The sequence below is a fragment of the Pituophis catenifer genome, unplaced genomic scaffold, assembly GCF_029215685.1.
Source record: "Pituophis catenifer annectens isolate HBS135680 unplaced genomic scaffold, rPitCat1.0.hap2 SCAF_8, whole genome shotgun sequence".
Taxonomy (NCBI): Eukaryota; Metazoa; Chordata; class Lepidosauria; order Squamata; family Colubridae; genus Pituophis; species Pituophis catenifer.
This window is the reverse complement of record NW_027256888.1, coordinates 77,101,344-77,119,599: the sequence shown is the minus strand read 5'-3', so window position 1 is coordinate 77,119,599 and position 18,256 is coordinate 77,101,344. Positions and strand designations below refer to the sequence as shown.

Sequence of the window (18,256 nt, the reverse complement as noted above, 5' to 3'; positions counted from 1 at the left end):
GTCAGGAACGACTAGCACATATGTGAGAAATCTATCATGCAGCATTTCAAATTATATTTGAAAAGATACTATTCCAGGCTGCCACAAAGAAGAGGGGGTCAACCTATTCTCCAAAGAACCTGAAGACAGGACAAGAAGCAACAGATGGAAACTAATCAAAGAGAGAAGCAACCTAGAACTGAGGAGACATTTTCTGACAGAACAGTTAATCAGTGGAAAAACCTGCCTCCAGAAGTTGCGGGAGCTGGGTCAGATCATCACAGAACATGAGGATCCAGATTGTGGGGACAATAAGCTGCTTTGTATAAAAAAGAACACCGCTTAGGGGAGGCCGAAAGCCCTACTAAGCAGGTATATACAAAAGTATGAAGGCTATTGCTTAATGCATTGTAAGCCGCCCTGAGTCTCCGGAAAAGGGCGGCATATAAATCGAACTAATAAATAAATAAATCACATTTGCATGTTTTCGAACTGCTTGGTTGGCAAGAACTGGGACCAATTGATGGAAGTTCTTTCTGTCATAGAGCTCGGACTCTCGGGTTTCGAACTGCCGAGCAGTCAATCATTCAATGGTCTTGTGACTCAGCGTCCTAGCCACATGAGCCACCGCAGCTCCTTGCGGTATGGGATGAGACTTCCGGCAAAGGTGTGTTGCCCAATTCCATCCCGTTGCGAATGGCTTCTTCAAGAACGTGACCCCACCTGCATGTTTTCTGTCGCATCACCCAGCAGGCCTCCGAAAGTGATGGCGTTGGTTATCGTCGCCAGGTAAATGAAGAGAATAGCCGAGAGGGCTTGGATGTTGAAGGCATCGTAGAAGTCGCTGGCAAAGAAAGGGGCCTTCCTCTTGATGTCTTTGATTAAACCCCCAAAAAATCTAAAAAGAAGAAGAAGAAGAGGTTTCACAATGACATTAGTCCACGGGGCGAAGGAGAGCTTGAAAACAGCACCCCAAAACATAATTCGAGGGCTGTTGTAATGGCTTCCCCAAAGAAGGATGTGAGTTAAAAACGATCTGAAGGAGAACTTTAATTTTAAAAAAACCCAGATCATTTACAGGTAGTCCTTGATTTATGACTGCAGCTGAGCCTAGAATTACAATGGTAAGGTATTGCAGTCGTCAATCAAGGCATCATGTCATCAGACTTGATTTTTTTTGTAGCATTTTGGCAACATTTGTTAAGTAAAGGCAGCAGCTGTCAAGTAAACACCATGCTCAATTAAATGAATCTGTTTTCCTCAATGGGAGGTTGTTTGTTTTTTTTTCTTTTTTTTTTTTTTCTGGAAACTGGATGTAAACGCTGGGAACCGGCATAAGATGTCACAAAAATCAGGGTCACGTGATCACACTGCAAATGGACGTGAAAGTCAGCCAGTTGCCAAACGCCCAAAATGCAATTGTCAGGGTTCTGACAGATGCCCTAATTAAATCATGAGCCTCGAAACAAGCTTCAAAAAAAAAATCCAGTTATTTATTAGGAGCTTCATGGTTCCCAAATGAAGCCAACTCTGACCCCACGTAATTTACAGTCCCAATCATGACCCTGTTTCCCGCCTCCCCGCAAGGTGTGTCATCAATCACATTTGCCAACAATGGAGCAATTTCGCGGGTTGTAGAGATCATTCCCCTGCAGCCGCTGTGGGTAACCCTGGGAGACAGCCTTGAGAAAGATATGCCTGGAATGTGCTCCTGTCTTTGGTTGCCGTGCTGCTTCGTCTGTTTCCCATCCCCCTTGCCTATGACAACTCAAGAGCAGGCCAGGGATGCTTTGCGAGTTGACAGCAATCACATGACAGGGGATGTATGTGTGCAGTTGTTGTAACTCCCAAAACAGATTCTAAATAGTTCTAGGGAGGTCTGTTGTAACTTCAAATGGTGGTTAAGCAATTGGTTATAAGTCGAAGACTACCTGTATAACACACTAGCAAAGATATGAACTTTTGTCCCTTACTTGCCAGTTCGCTGCAATTCCTCACAGTCCCCGTGACCCCCTCCTCCATTTCCTCCCTCGTGAGGGGTATCTCCATTCATCTGGACATTCTCGCTACCTGCGTACAGATTTTTCCTGGATGGACAAAATGAGAACAGAACTGAATGTGCACATTCGTTGCAAACGTCGCACAAACACAAATAACCAGGCATGTGTACTTAAGCCTTCTGTAATCTTCAGAAATTACGTTTGGTCTTAATAGGTAATATGAACTAACCTGTCCTGTGTTCAGAAATACCGGGCTCCAATACTGATGCATTTTAGTCATATTATTTTTTAAAATTATCTAGTTAGGGCTTTTAATTTTCCTAACATTTCTCTTTTAATGGACATCACCATGGGTCAAGGAATGGTTTGTGAAATAATAAAAATTATATATACATATACATATACATATACATATACATATACATATACATACATACATACATACATACATACATACATACATATATATATATATATATATATATATATATATATATATATATTGAGGTTTTCGCGGGTGTTTGTATGTAGGTCTTTGGTTATTCGGGTTGAAAACCCGAATAACCAAAGACCTACATATATTTAAATTATCTTTTTTCTTTTTGCACTGATGATGTTACCTAGCTAGGGCATGAAATGTCTGCAAGAAAACAACCAAGGTCAGAGAGCACCCTGAAAGTTGCCTTTTCCTTGAATGTTTTGTTCACAGATTTTATTTTTAATAACGAACTGGGACTTTGTAAATTGCTTGTTGCATATTACATGGTGCAGAAATACTTTTAATAAAAGAAAGTATACTACGAAAAGAAAATCCACCTCCGGAAAAGAATGATTTTCCTAATCTTTTAACTTAACTTAAACAATAATTGGAATGTATGCGTTTTTATATCCAAACTTTTATCAAATATAAAGCCACAGTGACGCAGTGGTTAGAGTGCAGTACTGCAGGCTACTTCTGCTGATCACCGGCTGCCAGCAGTTTGGCAGTTCAAATCTCACCAGGCTCAAGGTTGACTCAGCCTTCCCTCCTTCCGAGGTCGGTAAAATGAGGACCCAGATTGTTGGGGATAAAAGGCTGGCTCTGTAAACCGTTCAGAGAGGGCTGTAAAGCAGTATATAAGTCAAAGTGCTATTGCTATTGCTATAAGCAAAATCCATGCCACAAAATCTGTGATGACAACGGCATTGCCATAAAGCAATTTTATTTTTTTTTCATTTTGCGGATGACTGGAAGGTAAAATAATCCATAGATTTTATATGTGATGGAAGTTGTTTTGTGACTCTGGGTGGTGGGGGTTGTGATATAAAAAAAGAACAACTCCTCTAAAATCCACACCTTCCATATGGCATTGCAAAATCCTACGGAGAAGTAACTTTGTGAAAGTTCAGGAATAAACTGTTCTGCTCTTAAGGATGTTGTCATTATTTTGAATCAGTCGCTTGCTTTTCCTCAATGCTTTATCTACTATTTTTTTTTCCTTCACTTTTCCCAAGAAGGAAAGATCTGGGCATAGGACCTGATTTTTTTTAGAGCCATTGCCATTTATCACCTTTTAAAGGTCAATGCCACCTTCCATCCTCAATATCAAGATTGTTAAGGAATCTGAAACAGATATCCTGGAGAAGACAGTATCATCCTCTTCTTCATCTAACCAGTTCACGTAACACATATTAAGTCTACTATTTATCCAACCATCAGATTATTAATGAACAAGATCTATCCATCTATCTATCTATCTATCTATCTATCTATCTATCTATCTATCTATCTATCTATCTATCTATCATCTATCTTCATCTAACTATCCATCCTCCCTCCCTCCAGCTATCCATCCCTCCATCCATCCATCCACCCATCCAGCTATCCATCCATCCATCCCTCCATCCATCCAGCTATCCATCCATCCAGCAATCCAGCAATCCATCCAGCTATCCATTCATCCATCCAGCTATCCATCCATCCAGCAATCCATCCAGCTATCCATCCATCCATCCATTTATCCCTCCATCCATCCAGCTATCCATCCATCCCTCCAGCTATCCATCCAGCTATCCATTCATCCCTCTATCCATCCAGCTATCCATCCAGCTATCCCTCCATCCATCCAGCTATCCATCCAGCTATCCATCCATCCATCCATCCAGCTATCCATCCATCCATCCCTCCATCCATCCAGCAATCCAGCAATCCATCCAGCTATCCATCCATCCATCCATCCATCCAACTATCCATCCATCCATCCACCCATCCAGCTATCCATCCATCCATCCAGCTATCCATCCAGCTATCCATCCATCCAGCTATCCATCCATCCATCCAGCTATCCATCCATCCATCCACCCATCCAGCTATCCATTCATCCATCCAGCTATCCATCCAGCTATCCATCCATCCAGCTATCCATCCATCCAGCAATCCATCCAGCTATCCATTCATCCAGCTATCCATCCAGCTATCCATCCATCCATCCATCCATTCATCCCTCCATCCCTCCAGCTATCCATCCAGCTATCCATCCATCCCTCCAGCTATCCAGCTATCCATCCAGCTATCCATCCATCCAGCTATCCATCCATCCAGCAATCCATCCAGCTATCCATTCATCCAGCTATCCATCCAGCTATCCATCCATCCATCCATCCATTCATCCCTCCATCCCTCCAGCTATCCATCCAGCTATCCATCCATCCCTCCAGCTATCCAGCTATCCATCCAGCTATCCATCCATCCATCCATTCATCCCTCCATCCATCCAGCTATCCATCCAGCTATCCCTCCATCCATCCATCCATCCAGCTATCCCTCCCTCCATCCATCCATCCAGCTATCCATCCATCCATCCCTCCATCCATCCAGCTATCCATCCATCCAGCAATCCAGCAATCCATCCAGCTATCCATCCAGCTATCCATCCATCCAACTATCCATCCATCCAGCTATCCATCCATCCAGCAATCCAGCAATCCATCCAGCTATCCATTCATCCAGCTATCCATCCATCCATCCATCCATTCATCCCTCCATCCATCCAGCTATCCATCCAGCTATCCATCCATCCCTCTAGCTATCCCTCCAGCTATCCATCCAGCCAGCTATCCATCCAGCTATCCATTCATCCATCCATCCATCCAGCTATCCATCCAACTATCCATCCATCCATCCAGCTATCCATCCATCCATCCATCCATCCAGTTATCCATCCATCCAGCAATTCATCCATCCAGCAATTCATCCATCCATCCATCCAGCTATCCATCCAACTATCCATCCATCCAGCTATCCATCCATCCATCCAGCTATCCATCCATCCCTCCAGCTATCCCTCCAGCTATCCATCCAGCCAGCTATCCATCCAGCTATCCATTCATCCATCCATCCATCCAGCTATCCATCCAACTATCCATCCATCCATCCAGCTATCCATCCATCCATCCATCCATCCAGTTATCCATCCATCCAGCAATTCATCCATCCAGCAATTCATCCATCCATCCATCCAGCTATCCATCCAACTATCCATCCATCCAGCTATCCATCCATCCATCCATCCATCCATCCATCCATCCATCCATTCCTCATCCCTCCCTCCCTCCCTCCCTCCAGCTATCCATCCATCCATCCATCCATCCTCCCTCCTCCCTCCCTCCCGCCAGCTATCACACAGGCTAGAACTCCATTACCTTTTGTCAGAAGACGGCAGAGACTTGGGGGGCTCTATCCTTATGGCAGGATCCCACTCCCCAGGAGGAAGCACAATGACTTCGTCCAGGAATTCATCAATCCCAGCGATCAGATCCTGCCTGTCTTTGGCTTTGTAAGCTATGTCGTGAAATACCTATAAAGGGATGAATGAAGAAGAGGTCACAGGCAGAAGGAAAAGGCCATCTAGATATTTTTGCATACGCAACTATATGCATCCTATTTATGTAACACCCATCTATTTGTCCAGATAAAGCCTTCCCTATCGATAAAAGAATTATTTGTAACTCAAGGTTAAAACGAGGGGTCCCTGGTACTGTCTGAGCTTGGTTGTTTTCTTGCAGACGTTTCATTGCCCAACTAGGCAACATCATCAGTGTTAGTAAGGAATGGGGTTTCTTTTCCATTTATATTCCTGACAGGGCAAAACACTAGAATATAAATTGAGAGCAAACCCCATTCCTTATTGATGATGTTACTTAGTTTGGGTAAACGTCTGCAAGAAAACAACCAAGCTCAGAGAGCACCAAAGACTTCACAGTCCTCCTCCTCCACTCCACAAATCCCACTCCCATCTAGCACTGATGACATCATCTAGTTTGGTAATAAAACGTCTGCAAGGAAACAACCAAGCTCAGAGAGCACCAAGGACCCTTCAAACCTTCAGTACCTACTCTGACCAATAGTCTTCCAAGTTTAGAGAAATGCAGATTTCCTATCACTTGCTACGTGAGCATTTGAACTCAACATGTGCCCTCTACTGTCTTAAGGCCATATCCAATCCACCAAATCTCTTTTTTTTTTGGTCCCAAGGAACTCCCTTCAAGCACGCCACCAAATTTCCTATGTACAGATGAGCGTTTTGTAAGTGTGTGTGTGTGTGAAGGCAGACTTGTGGTGGCTCCAGAGAAGGTGAGCCACCACTGAGAAGGCGTCAAGGAAAGAAATTTGCCTGCAGTTTCCCCACCCCACCCCCACCCCACAAAGTGATCAAATTCAAACTTCAAGGAAGAGATCTTTGATAAAATTCCCATGAGCAAAAGCTGATGTTGTAACTTCACTGAGTTGGGAATGAGTCAACGGCTTGGCAGGTGTGAATATTCCACTTTTGTTTGTATGATCATCTTCCCATCTCTCCCTCACTTCCCACACTTCAAATAAAGCCAAGATTAAGCCAATACTTAAAGAACTGACTGAGTGCGGTATAAAGACTATAAACTCTAAAGATTCATGGGAGGGAACCCTTAACACTTCCAAGTAGAGTGGAGTGGAGTGGAGTGGAGTACAATAGGGATAGGGATAGGGATAGGGATAGGGATAGGGATAGGGATAGGGATAGGGATAGGGATAGGGATAGGGATAGGGATAGGGATAGGGATAGGGATAAGGATAAGGATGAGCTGGGGTGGGGTGGGGTGGGGTGCAGTGGGGTGGAGTGGAGTGGAGTGGAGTGGAGTGGAGTGGAGTGGAGTGGAGTGGAGTAGAGTAGAGTAGAGTAGAGTAGAGTAGAGTAGAGTAGAGTAGAGTAGAGTAGAGTAGAGTAGAGTAGAGTAGAGTAGAGTAGAGTAGAAGCAGAACAGAACAAGAATAAAACAGAACAGAACAAAACTGGAAGGGACCTTGGAGGTCTTCTAATCCAGCCCCCTGCTCAAGAAGGAGAACCTATTCCTGTGATGGCGAACCTATGGCACACGTGCCACAGATGGCACACAGAGCGATATCTGTGGGCACGTGAGCGTTGCCCTAGCTCAGCTCCAGCACGCATGTGTGCACCGGCCAGCTGATTTTCGGGCCTTCCAAGCCAACCGAAGTCAGGCTGTTTCCGGCCTCTGGAGGGCCTCCGGGGGAGGGGGGGAGACTGTTTTCGCCCTCCCCAGGCTCCTAGAAAGCTTCTGGAGTCTGGGGCGGCTGAAAAACCAGGCCCACCGTACCATCGCGTGCCAAAAGCGGGGGGGGGGGAGCACCGGGGGGGGCCCGTGCGCATGTGCGGGGGCGGGACACATTAAATTATGGGTGTGGGCACACAGGCGTGTGACACACACACACATGCCCCCCCCCTTTTGGCACGTGACGGCAAAAGGGTTAGCCATCACTGACCTATACCATTTCAGATAAGTGACTAGTCTAGTCTCTTCTTAAAAACCTATCATTTCTGAAGGAAAGCATTAAAAGATTAGCACATTGTGGTGTCGAGGAGACTACGAGCCTATCAGCACCAAGGAAAAATTACCTCATCCGACATCAACGTGGCAATGGATCGACCGATTTCGTGGTAGGATTTTGCTTTGCCTTTTGGGCCCAGCAAAATGAACAGGAACCTGAACCCCAGGAAGAAAACCAGCGTTATTATCATCTGCAAATCCACATACATTTTTTTTTTATTATTGAGAATGTTTACTTAAGCAAATACAAAGAAAAAATATGAAAAAGAGGGAATGGCTAGATAAGAGAAGGCCTAGTCTCCAGCCGCATAATGGATGGAGAATAGAGGTTCAGAGGGGGCTGTCCTGAAATTCTCAGGCTGTAAAGAATAGAGAGTAAGATTTGTACTTTCGGACTTGCAAGAATTCTGTTAATATAATCTTGCAATGAATAGAATTATTTCATCTGGCTTTGTTTCCTGACTGATCTACCTGTGTGTGTGAAGGCTGACAGCTTGGTGACGGGAAATAATTTCAAAGAGAAGCAAGAGTCTCACGGTTTCTTTGCAGCAGTGAGCTGTGATACCTACAAATTAGCCCATATGAACATCCAAGACAGAATAACAGAGTTGGAAGGGACCTTGGAGGTCTTCTAGTCCAACCCCCTGCCCAGGAAGGAAACCCTACACCACTTCCGACAAATGGTTATCCAATCTCTTCTTAAAAACTTCCAGTGTTGGAGCATTCACAACTTCTGGAGCCAACTCGTTCCACTGATGAATTGTTCTAACTATCAGGAAATTTCTTAGTTCTAAGTTGCTTCTCTCCTTAATTAGTTTCCACCCATTGCTTCTTGTCCTGCCCACAGGTGCTTTGGAGAGTAGTTTGACTCCATCTTCTTTGGGGCAGCCCCTGAGATATTGGAAGACTGCTATCATGTCTCCCCTAGTCCTTCTTTTCATTAAACTAGACATACCCAGTTCCTGCAACCGTTCTTCATATGCTTTAGCCTCCAGTCCCCTAATCCTCTTTGTTGCTCTTCTCTGCACTCTTTGGAGAATAGCTTGACTCCCTCTTCTTTGTGGCAGCCCCTCAAACATTGGAACACTGCATCCATGTCACCCCTAGTCCTTGTTTTCATTAAACTGGACATACCCAATTCCTACATTTTTTTCTTCATAGGTTTTAGCCTCCAATCGGACATTCCAGCTGATGTGCAGCTATCACATAAACATTTATTCAATCTCTCCAGGTAGGGATATCACAGCCATGTGATACACTCATGGCCATAAGCTTTGCACAGGAGGGTTCTTTAGATTAAAATTAATGACTTCCTTCTCAAGAAACAAATTCCCTTGTCTTCTTCCTCATTTTATTGCAACGACAAATTTCAGTGGTATTGGCGAATAACTACTATGCAAATACTTGCTATTTGCTTATGTGTGCAATTCTGGGAGAAATAAAAGCGTTTCCTGCGATACCTTGCAGAAGCCAATGGCGTAAATTATTTATTTTCAATCGGCTAATTAGAACTGCCATATGAATAAATAAAGAGGTTTCTGAAGAGGGCAAATGGCTATATTGCAGCAAAGTAAATGCCATGGTTTGTTTTGTTTTTTAAATGAGAGCAAAGAGCAAACTCAACATGAGGGAAATTAATATTTCTACAGACAGCTGCATTAAAATCAACATTAATCTTCCCAGAACAGACTTCCTCATGCTGGCTGACACGTCCATGGAGACTTTCTGGAAAACTTGAGGAACTACTGGATTAATATTAGAACATGGCTAGAAGAAATGATACAACACCTTATTGATTTAAAACCTGAACTGTTCCTATTGCGTATCTTACCAGAGAAATATAGTAAAGAGAATACTTATTTGATTATACATATTGTAACTGCAGCGAGAATTGTCTTTGCGCAAAATTGGAAAGCAGAGAAAATCCCTTTAGAGGGAGAAGTAATTAAGAAAATATTGGAATGTGCAGAAATGAATAGATTAACATTGGTAATTAAAGAAAAGGAAGAATCAGAGTATTTTAAAGTATGGGGGCAATTATATCAATGGTTAGAGAAGATATATATATATATATATATATATATATATATATATATATATATATATATATTTAGATAATTAATAATAATAATAATAATAATAATAATAATAATAATAATAATAATAATAATAATAATAATAATAATAATTTTATTTCTATACCACCCTTCTCCCGAAGGACTCAGGGCGGTGTACAGCCTGATTAAAAGCACAAAGACAAACAAAATTTAAAATTATTAAAATTATTAAAATTATTAAATAATTGGCTCAATTATAAAACCCCCAAATTTAAAATCCCACATTTAAAACCAATTAAAATCTTTACATTGATAGCCCGGCCTGGTGGAACAACAAGGTTTTGAGGGCACAGCGAAATACACGGAGGTCAGAGATCTTACACATTTCTGGGGGCAGTTCATTCCAAAGGGCAGGGGCTCCCACAGAGAAGGCCCTCCCCCTGGGTGTCGCCAGCCGACATAACTTGGCCGATGGCACCCTGAGGAGACCCTCTCTGTGGGAGCGGACTGGCCAGTGGGAGGCTACTGGTGGCAGAAGACGGTCTTGAAGGTACCCAGGTCCAATGCCATGGAGCGCTTTAAAGGTGGTAACCAACACCTTGATGAATTATATAAACATAAGAAATTTGGGAAGAATGATGTAACAATTTAAATGAAAAAAGAAAGGTATGATAGAAATATAATATGAAAATGATGGAGGAGGGAGTAGAAGTCACAAAATATGTACTCGAATGAAACCCTGAATGATTAAGGATGAATTGTTTGTTTGCATGTTTGTTTGTTTAAAAAAAATAAACTTTTTTTAAAAAAGTTTTCCAGAAACCCTCCATGGGAAATATCATGGCTTATTAAAGCAATCACTGGATTGCAGATTCATTTTTAAACTTTAAATGTAATTTAAAAAAAAAAAATACACAGCTACAGATAGAAAAAAACTCGTTTACCGAGTAGGTACGGGGACCTCTGTCAGAGCGCCAAGCATGACTGCTTGCTGCAACCGCACGAAGGCAATAAAAGGGTTTTCCAAAAAGTCGACTTCTCCAACCAGCACATTGGAGGCCTCAGCATCCCGAGGTAACTTCTTCATGAATTTGTTCTTCAGCTGAGTGAAAAAAAGAGAAAAACAGAAGTTTTAACCTTAGCATCAAACCAGAAAGCAACTTGCAGATGGTTTCTGGTTACCTTCAGTGGTGGGATTCAAATAATTTAAAAACCGGTTCTCTGCCCTAATGACTGGCTGGGTGGGCGTGGCCATGGTGGGCGTGGCCAGGGGGTGGGACAGGCAGCACTCGGCCTCCTAGGCCCAAAACGGGCCACGGGGGGGTGGGGGGGTGTTGCGGCCCAGCCCCCTGCAGCCTGTTTTTGCTCCTAGAAGGCTGCGGAAAGGCCTACTAGACCCAAAATGAGGCACAGGGGGTGGGGGGGTTGTGGCCCGGCCCCCCGCAGCCCGTTTTTGCTCCCAGGAGGCTGCAGAGAGGCCAAGGCCCAAAAGGGGGCATGGGGGGGTAGCATCTCTACAGCCAGCATCTCTACAGAATAGAACTCAATACAAAGCAAAGAATGATGGAGAAATTGCTGTCAAAAATAGCCACACAGAAGTCTTTCCTGCATGCCAGAGAGGCAAACCAGAGAAGGAACACAGTCTCTCAAGTCTGTTGCGTATTTCCCACATGAACGGCAGGCAACAATCACACCAACTGTCAATCATGAGGGCCATCTGGAAGAGACAAGTGAAATATAACTCTACCGTTCCCTGATACATTATTGATGGAAACTGCATAATAAATTATCTGACCTGATCTGGTAAATTGGATGGATGCAGAGGCTTATAGAGTAGAGGATGGAGACAAACGAGAAGTTCCACTTGGTACTTTATTGAAAAATAAGTACAGACGAGACAGACTATAGCTGTAATTATTCATCCTGTCCCCAACCGGCCAATACTCCAGCAGGGAAATGCCTATTATAATATTATAATGAAAGAATCATAATCTTTCATTGTAATTTCATTGTAACGAAAGATGATTAGGGGGCTAAAACATAGGAAGAACGGTTGCAGGAACTGGGTATGTCTAGTTTAATGACAAGAAGGACTAGGGGAGACATGATCGCAGTCTTCCAATATCTCAGGGGCTGCCACAAAGAAGAGGGAGTCAAACTATTCTCCAAAGCACCTGCAGGCAGGACAAGAAACAATGGGTGGAAACTAATCAAGGAGAGAAGCAACTTAGAACTAAGGAGAAATTTCCTGATAGTTAGAACAATTCATCAGTGGAATAACTTAGCTCCAGAAGTTGTGAATGCTCCAACACTGAAAGTTTTAAAGAAGATATTGGATAACCATTTGTCTGAAATGGCATAGGACTTCCTATCTGAGCAGGGGGTTGGACTAGAAGACCTCCAAGGTCCCTTTCAACTCTGTTATTATGAGTCAGGGACAGATATTTGAGGATACTGTTTTCCTCAATTTCTCATATCATGCCCTTCCCTCCAAAAAAAAATGAATTCATGCCATATTATATGCCTTCAAAATAGCATTGCAACTAATATTACTCTTCTCTGACTTGTCACGTCCAGTAGGAATCAAAATGCTGACTCCTTTAGGAAGGAACAAGGATTCTGAAGTTTCACTTTGCAAACGGATTACAACAGTTGACTGTATATGATAACAGCAGCGAGATTATTGATAGGCAAATACTGGAAAAATGAAGCTTTGCCCACTATCGAGGAATGGACTTTAAAGATGGCCAGTTTGCAGAGATGGCGAAGATCTCAGCAAAGCTAAAAGATCGTTCACAAGAGACTTATGAATGGGAATGGAAAAAGTGGATAGATTATGTGCAGAACAAATATCAAACTAGGAAGTATCAAATAGCTTTTCATTGATAATATTATATTAAGATAGAAATACTTGAATTTTGTGAAGATGAAAAATTATATTGGGGATGGAGGGGCTCAAGTTTTATATAAAGGGGGCTTTTGATGGGAGTATATTCTGTGGAAGTCTGGGGGGGAGGGGAGGGTTAGGGGGGTTAGGGAGGGTTAGGTTGGGGAGTTTGGGGTGGGCTGGGGGGGGAAAAATGGGGTGAAAATGTAATTGTAAAACTTTTGCAATAAAAAAAAAAACAGTTGACTTAGTGATGGTTCGAAGTTACAACGGCACTGAAAAAAGTGACTGATGACCATTTTTCACACGTACGACCGTAGCAGCATCCCCCTGGTCATGTGATTTACATTTGGATGCTTGCAAATTGGCTGATATTTATGACGGTTGCAGTGTCCCGGGGGCCCCTTTTGCGACCTTCTGACAAGCAAAGATAACAGGGAAGCCGTTGAGTTTCACTTAACAACTAATTTAACAACTTCGGTGATTCGCTTAACAAATGTGGCAAAGAAAGTCGTAAAGTGGGGCGAAACTCCCTTAACAAATTTCTCGCTCAAGCAGATAAATGTTGGGCTCAACTGTGGTCGTACGTTGAGGACTAGCTGTACCCTACTGCCTACCGACTTCCTTTCAGACAGGTGTGTGAAAAGGGCACCGTTTCGCAAAACTCCTTGCTTCATCGCTGGGGGTTAATCCAGGACACGAGAGCAAACACGGCCACTAACGCTCATTGCCAGTGAATGAAAAGTTAAGACAATCGCCAGTGCCGATGAGCGAAAGAAAGGCGAGGCTGAGTAAGTAAGGTCTTACACAACTCATAGGAGGAATAAGCTTCCCACAGCAGGAAATGGTGTCTACAGTTTTATTCGGCGAAGCGAGAGGTATTCTTCAACCAAGACAAGCACTTTATAAAACTTTAGAATTAGCGTGGACAAAATGAGGAGGGGGGGGTTGGAAACGGTCTTTCCTGTTGATATGGCAACCCGGGAGTCAGGAAAGCGCCACAAACACAGAGACAAGAGACTTCTGTCTACGATTCAGCTGGCCAAGGGCATCCAAACGTACTCTGCATCCTAAGCAGGTGTTCCCTGCAAAAACACCCTCCCCGCAAAAACAGAAACCCAATTCTCATGCATTTTGTTGGAGGACGGTCAGCTCGAATACAAATTTTCATCTGTGTCTGAAACTGAACGAAAAAGCATTTCCTCCCCTTCTCCCCACCCCCCACCCCCATCGATAGCCCCGTCCCATTCATTTCTGCAACTTCGTAGATTTAAAATATAAGCCGCTGGGGGAAGGTAGGGAGAGGCCGCCGAGATTCACTTGGGGGGCAAAGTGGGGGGGAGGGAAAGAAGGAGGTTTGTCAAGGACATGGAAACAAAGCCCAAAGAACGGAGCGCTTGGAGATTGGCAAAGCTTCTGGAGGAGGACGAGGGTCCAACTTCCTGTATAATGAGTTCACCTAATCCTCAAAAATAAGAGACTGCGTTAACAAGGATCATTTGTGCATCTCTTCTGCTGGAAGATACTGGAGCCTGATGCTGTTTCCAAACAAACACAGAGGACACCTAACAGTCCCTTTTTGAAGAAGAAAAATCCTGCAAGTCACAAAACACACGCTTTTCACACACGCTCTCTTCTGAATTGAGGTCACTGCCTTCATGAGTCTCAAGGAATTTTTGTGAGATTTGTAACCTGCAAGACGGAAGTAAAAAACAAAACTCTTGCGGAAAGACTAACATTATCTATCTATCTGTCTGTCTGTCTGTCTGTCTGTCTTTCTGTCTGTCTGTCTGTCTGTCTGTCTGTCTACCTCTCCATCCATCCATCCACCTACCTACCTACCTACCTAATTTTTATCCTGACTTTATTACTTTATAAGTAACTCAAGGCAGCGAACATACCTAACATTCCTTCCACCCCTATTTTCTGAACAACAACAACAACCCTGTGAGGTAAATTGAGAGAGAGTTACCCAGCCAGTTTTCATGCCAAAGGCAGGACTAGAACGCACAGTCTCCTGGTGATTGGCCCAAAAAGAGCCTTGGTAGTACAGTGGTCTAAGGCACCCTGTTATTAAGCTGGTTATTAAGACCAGCTGCCTGCAATTACTGCAGGTTCGAATCTCGCCAAGGCTCAAGGTTGACTCAGCCTTCCATCCTTTCTAAGGTAGGTAAATTGAGGACCCAGTTTGTGGGGGCAATAAGCTGACTTTGTATAAATATACAAAAGGATGAAGGCTATTGCTTAGCACATTGTAAGCCGCCCTGAGTCTCCAGAGAAGGGCAGCATATAAATCAAATTAAAAAAAAAAAGTCACCCAGCCGGCTTTCATGCCTAAGACGGAACTAGAACTCAGAGTCTCCTGGTGATTGGCCCAAAGTCACCCAGCCGTCTTTCATGCATAAGGTGGGACTAGAACTCACAGTCTCCTGGTTTCTAAGCCAGCATCTTAATCATTGCGCCAAACTGGCTGTCAATTTATCTTGGCCATAAATTATACCGCTACTTATAATTATGCCTTCACTTCCACCCATCCATTCTTATATACGAAGTTATCTTGCGAAGTAATCAGTAGTGGGATTCAAATAATTTAACAACTGGTTCTCTGCCATAATGACTGGCTGGGTGGGCGTGGCCAGGGTGTGTGACAGGCAGTACTTGGCTTCCTGCAACCCCCTGGGAGCAAAAATAGGCCACGGGGGGCACACCGCTCCTCCATGCCCCATTTTGGTTCTAGTAGGCCTCCCTGCAGCCTCTTGGGAGCAAAAACGGGGGAAGTTCTGGAAGGGGAAGGGAGGGGCCAGTCAGTAATGTAAAACCAGTTCTGCCGAAGTGGTGCAAACTGGTTGAATCCCACCACTGGAAGTAAAATATAAATCTCTTCAGCTTGTCGCAACCTTTCCTTTCAACTCACCTACTGCGTCAGCAACTCAACTCTATTTGTGGTAGAACTAAATAGGGAACCTCACTTCAAATTTGAGCAAGTGTAAATGCAAGTGAGAACAGCAGATCTATTTTCCCTGAAGATGAAAAGATGGGAAGCTTAGCAAGATAATGATAAGTTAACAAAGAATAGGGAAGGTTGTATAATAGTTGAACTTAGGTAACATATGCATATATAGCTATGCTTATCAGTGTCAGGAAGGGTGCCATGGTCTTTGTTAAAAAAAGATTACAAAAAAAAAAATCCCCAGAAATAATGCCTATTTAAATTTCTTTAATGTTGACCTAGATAAAGGCTGAATTTGCCACTTCAAGCAGGAATGATATTTTAGATAAGGGCACTGAATGTTCCGGAAGGTCTGGACTTCACATCTGCCTAGTAGGTAGGAATGCTTGGCTACCACACTTAGAAAGAGCTCCTTAATTATGGGTAACTTCCATTGTTTTCTGACCAGGAAGTCCAATGGTGGTCAAGATGACATATTTCTCTACATGTTCTTGAATTCTAGGCTTTCAGGAGCATGTTTGGTATTCCACCAGCACACCAAAACTTTGCTTCTGGTTGGGTTTCCACAAATAACCTCCTCCTCCTCCTCCTCTTTCTCTCTTCCCATTCCTCTCTTCCTCCCATTCCTCTCCTTCTCCTCTTCCTCCTCCCTCCTCGTCTTCCCACTCTTTTCATACCATTCCTCTCCTCCTCCTCTTTTTCCTCTTCCCATTCCTCTCCTCTTCCCATTCCTCTCCTTCTCCTCCTCCCATTCCTCTCCTTCTCCTCTTCCTCCTCCCTCCTCCTCTTCCCATTCCTCTTTTCCTACCACTCTTCTCCTCCTCCTCTTCCTCCTCTTCCCATTCCTCTCCTTCTCCTATTCCTCTCCTCCTCCTCCTCCCATTCCTCTCCTTCTCCTCTTCCTCCTCCCTCCTCTTCCCATTCCTCTTTTCCTACCATTCCTCTCCTCCTCCTCTATTTCCTCTTCCCATTCCTCTCCTTCTCCTCCTCCCGTTCCTCTCCTTCTCCTCTTCCTCTTCCCTCCTCCTCTTCCCATTCCTCTTTTCCTACCATTCCTCTCCTCCTCCTCTTTCTCCTCTTCCCATTCCTCTCCTTCTCCTCTTCCTCTCCCCTCCTCCTCTTCCCATTCCTCTTTTCCTACCATTCCTCTCCTCCTCCTTTCTCCTCTTCCCATTCCTCTCCTTCTCCTCCTCCCGTTCCTCTCCTTCTCCTCTTCCTCCTCCCTCCTCCTCTTCCCATTCCTCTTTTCCTACCATTCCTCTCCTCCTCCTTTCTCCTCTTCCCATTCCTCTCCTTCTCCTCCTCCCATTCCTCTCCTTCTCCTCTTCCTCCTCCCTCCTCCTCTTCCCATTCCTCTCCTCTTTCTCCTCTTCCCATTCCTCTCCTCCTACCATTCCTCTCCTCCTCCTCCTCCTCCTCCTCCTTCTCCTCCTCCTCCTAATTCTATGATCTGAATCCCACCTTCTAAAATTAAAGCCCTGATTCTGTCAGGCTACCATTTTATAGCAGATTCTACCTATAATCTATTTGTTTCCACCATGTCAATGTCACCTGCCTTTATCTCACCAGTTGCAACCCTGACTTCAGTTTCCAAATAATCACGCGTTCTTCCTGTCTTGATCGTGCCTTCTGAAAATCAAAGTCTGAAACCTGATGATCAAAGCTAAACATTAAGATACTACAAAGCCGTTTCCCAGGAGTGCTGATAACTGGGTACATTTTTAATATCTGGCTGTCTTCATATTTTGGGAAGTGTTTTGAAGAAGGAGGAGTGCTAGACAGTGGAGGTGGGATTAAAAGAGGGATCAGCCTAGAATCCCTATGTAGCCACGAGCAGACTAATTCCAGCCTCCCTTGAATTCCATGGACCCTGATCTAACTCCAAGCAGGTGTTATCCGTTAGTTGAAAATATTCCTGTGCACAGGCATCAGGAGCAATAAATCAGTTTAACTGGACCTTCATGTGTGGACCTGATTTTTTGCGCCTGACATGTTTGTACATCTTATTTAAAGAATTGACTCCTTTCCTGCTGTTCTATTTAACAGCACAGCGTGTGGGATTCAGTGCTTTGCGCTTCGTTCACTCTTCATCCCCTGATAAATCACTATTTCATAATCGATCTTCAGTTTCTTAAGTATAACAAGCAAGACACTGAACGCCAGCCAAAGAGAAATTCTGACCACAGTTACAGGAAGTCCTTACAACCACAACTGGGACTGGAATCTTGGTCACTGAGTGAAGCAGTCTTTAAGTGAGACCTCGGATTGTATGAAGAAAATCAGACAGAAAATGTTCAGTGCTATTGAGTGATATTGTAGGAGAAAACCAGGCTGGGCCTGTGGGTGGGGTGAAACGCGTCATCAGTCTCGAGTCCCTTGCCAAGTGTCTGAATTCTGATCACATGGTCATAAGTCACCTTTTTCATTGCCATTGTAACTTAGAACGGTCACTAAATGAACTGTTGTAAGTTGAGGACTACCTGTACAAAATATCAGGTGGAAGGAGATGAACATCTCACAC

The 18,256-nt window shown here is 43.8% G+C and overlaps 1 protein-coding gene across 1 annotated transcript in view; it reads right to left on the bottom strand.

The window, feature by feature from the left end:
- Window positions 1-18,256, bottom strand: part of SLC4A4 (solute carrier family 4 member 4) — a 195,135-nt gene that overhangs the window by 56,166 nt on the left and 120,713 nt on the right. The window contains exons 8-12 of the mRNA XM_070948389.1: window positions 10,843-11,000; window positions 7,910-7,997; window positions 5,661-5,815; window positions 1,953-2,066; window positions 703-877 (exon numbers count right to left, since the gene is read on the bottom strand). Coding sequence (XP_070804490.1) covers window positions 703-877; window positions 1,953-2,066; window positions 5,661-5,815; window positions 7,910-7,997; window positions 10,843-11,000 — 690 coding nt within the window. The remainder of the gene's footprint in view (window positions 1-702; window positions 878-1,952; window positions 2,067-5,660; window positions 5,816-7,909; window positions 7,998-10,842; window positions 11,001-18,256) is intronic.